Consider the following 2,951-nt stretch of genomic DNA (forward strand, 5'->3'; position numbering starts at 1 on the left):
GCGTTGCGTATTGCGTAGGCGATGTATAATATTTATAATATAATCAATATGACAATATTTCATACAGTAGTGTGCTCTGCGTGTATATGTGTGTGTGTGTGTGTGTGTGTGTGTGTGTGTGTGTGTGTGTCTCCTCAAATTATCAATATTTCATACAGTAGTGTGCTCTGCGTGTATATGTGTGTGTGTGTGTGTGTGTGTGTGTGTGTGTTTCTTCAAACTTTATTAAATTATTTATTCACTGACTTGATTTAACCCTAACCCTCTGTTTAATTTTCCTTTTTTTTGTTGTTGTTGCAATTTTCCATTTTTAATTGAATTTCTGTTTGATTCTGTTCTGTTGAATTCTTTAACTATTTTATTGAATTAATGAATTTATAATATTCCACTGCATTATTAAATTATACAGTATGATATCAGATAATCTTGTATTTGATTTAATTTATTATTTTGCAAAAATTCTGTTTTATTCTATAACTATTTTACTGAAATTCTATTCTGTGTTTTATTGAATTAATGAATTTATAATATTCCACTGCATTATTAAATTATACAGTATGATATCAGACAATCTTGTATTTGATTTAATTTATTATTTTGCAAAAATTCTGTTTTATTCTATAACTATTCTACTGAAATTCTATTGTATTTTATTGAATTAACCCTTTATATTCCAATACATTATTATAGAAAATATAAGATAAATGAGATACAGACAAAATTGCAAAAATTGTTTTATTCTGTTCTTTTCTACAACATTTTTATTAGTATAATAATTTAGTATATCTGTTTTATTGGATTAGTCTGTTATAATCTATTGAAGTATTAAATAAAATAAAAGATAAATTCTTATTGTTTAATTTCTTTCCTAGAACTATTTATTTTAATTAATTAAATTTCCATTTTATTCTGTTCAGTTGTTTTCAATAACTATTCTAGTGAAATTCTATTCTATATTTTATTGAGTTGATATTTTATTGAGTTCTATTACATATTTTGAGTTTATTGATATTAGATAATCTTAGATCATTTCTTTTCTGCATCAATTTGAATTTCTATTCAATTCCATTGTGCCATTTTTAAAGTAGAATTTCTCTTGTATTCTGTTCAGTTCTGTGTCGAGTTCATGAATCTGTGATTTGCGTTCTGCAGGCTAGCGTAGCTCATTAGCCGTGATGCGTCTGATGCTAATGATCTCCATCTTCTGATCTCTGAGAGGTCATGTGATCAAGCGGAAGCGGTTGCTAGGCGACTGCTGTGTTAATGACACTGCTGCTGCTAATTAAGATCTGCGGATCTTCTAGAACTGAACGCTCTCGCTGTCGTCTCACATCCGTTATGTAAGACTAGAGTTTATTTCGCTCTTTTGTTGTGTTGTTGGACATGTTTCATTAGCGTCGGCTGTTGATCCCTGCAGTCAAACGCTCGTTATTCTAATGACTGCAGCGCTCATTAAGACGTTCGTACTTCTCTCATTTTGCTTCCTTAACTTCAACTTGTATTGAAGAACAGAATTCAGTCTCTGGGAAACCTGGATATATGAGAGAATATGTGATTACTAGACCTGGAAAAGTCGTGGAAATTAATTAATTAACAAAATCTGACAAAATGTGTGGAAATTAATTAATTAAAATCGGACAAAATGTGTGGAAATTAATTAAAATCTGACTACATATGTGGAAATTAAGTAATTAACAAAATCTGACAAAATGTGTGGAAATTAATTAATTAAAATCGGACAAAATGTGTGGAAATTAATTAAAATCTGACTACATATGTGGAAATTAAGTAATTAACAAAATCTGACAAAATGTGTGGAAATTAATGAATTAAAATCTGACAAAATGTGTGGAAATTAATGAATTAAAATCGGACAAAACGTGTGGAAATTTATGAATTAAATCTGACAAAATGTGTGGAAATTAATTAATTAAAATCTGACAAAATGTGTGGAAATTAATTAAAATCTGACAAAACGTGTGAAAATTAATTAACAAAATCTGACAAAATGTGTGGAAATGAATCAATTAATAAAATCTGACAAAATGTATGGATTATGTAATAAATTAATAAATAAAACTCGCTGAAAATAATAAAATCTGAAAAAGTCCTGAAGATGAATAACAGTAAAGAATGAAACTCACTGAGGTTAATGTGTGTGTCTCAGGCGAGTCATCATGAATTACCTGCGCAGGCGTCTGTCGGACAGCAGTTTTGTAGCCAATCTGCCCAACGGCTACATGATGGACCTGCAGCGTCCTTCCAGCTCCAGCAGCTCTCCAGCATCTCCGGCCACAGAGCGCCGCCCGCCGCCGGCCCCAGCCCCGGCCCCTGCCCCGGGCCCCGCGGGCTTCCTCAGCTCCTTCTCCAGCGTGGTGAAGACGGCTCAGATCGCCAGCGCTGTTCAGGCCAAAGCCTCCGCCGCGCACGCAGACGCCGCTAAACCCGCCGAACGCAAACCCAAAGTCCTGCTGGTCATCGACGAGCCGCACACAGACTGGTGAGAGACGCCCAACTCAACACATCACAACACAACACAACATATCACAACTCAACACCACATATCACAACTCAACCCAACTCAACTCAACACATCACAACTCAACTCAACACATCACAACTCAACTCAACTCAACACAACACAACAACAACACATCACATCACAACACAACACAACATATCACAACTCAACCCAACTCAACACATCACATCACAACTCAACACATCACATCACAACACAACTCAACTCAACACATCACATCACATCACATCACATCACATCACATCACATCACATCACATTTCAACCCAATTCAACACATCACAACTCAACAAAGCTCAACTCAACACAACACATCACAACTCAACTCAACTCAACTCAACACATCACAACTCAACACAACTCAACACATCACATCACATCACATCACATCACATCACATTTCAACCCAA

At 34.5% G+C, this 2,951-nt stretch overlaps 1 protein-coding gene across 2 annotated transcripts in view; it reads left to right on the forward strand.

Annotated features, from left to right (window-relative positions):
- The window catches only part of syn3 (synapsin III), a 55,088-nt gene that overhangs the window by 3,633 nt on the left and 48,504 nt on the right, over window positions 1-2,951 (forward strand). For both annotated transcript variants that reach the window (XM_016452157.1, XM_016452158.1), the window contains exon 2: window positions 2,168-2,500. In XM_016452157.1, the coding sequence (XP_016307643.1) occupies window positions 2,178-2,500 (323 nt within the window). In that variant the 5' untranslated portion in view covers window positions 2,168-2,177. The remainder of the gene's footprint in view (window positions 1-2,167; window positions 2,501-2,951) is intronic.

This window comes from Sinocyclocheilus anshuiensis, unplaced genomic scaffold (genome assembly GCF_001515605.1).
Source record: "Sinocyclocheilus anshuiensis isolate Anshui unplaced genomic scaffold, SAMN03320099.WGS_v1.1 scaffold1543, whole genome shotgun sequence".
In the NCBI taxonomy this organism is placed as follows: Eukaryota; Metazoa; Chordata; class Actinopteri; order Cypriniformes; family Cyprinidae; genus Sinocyclocheilus; species Sinocyclocheilus anshuiensis.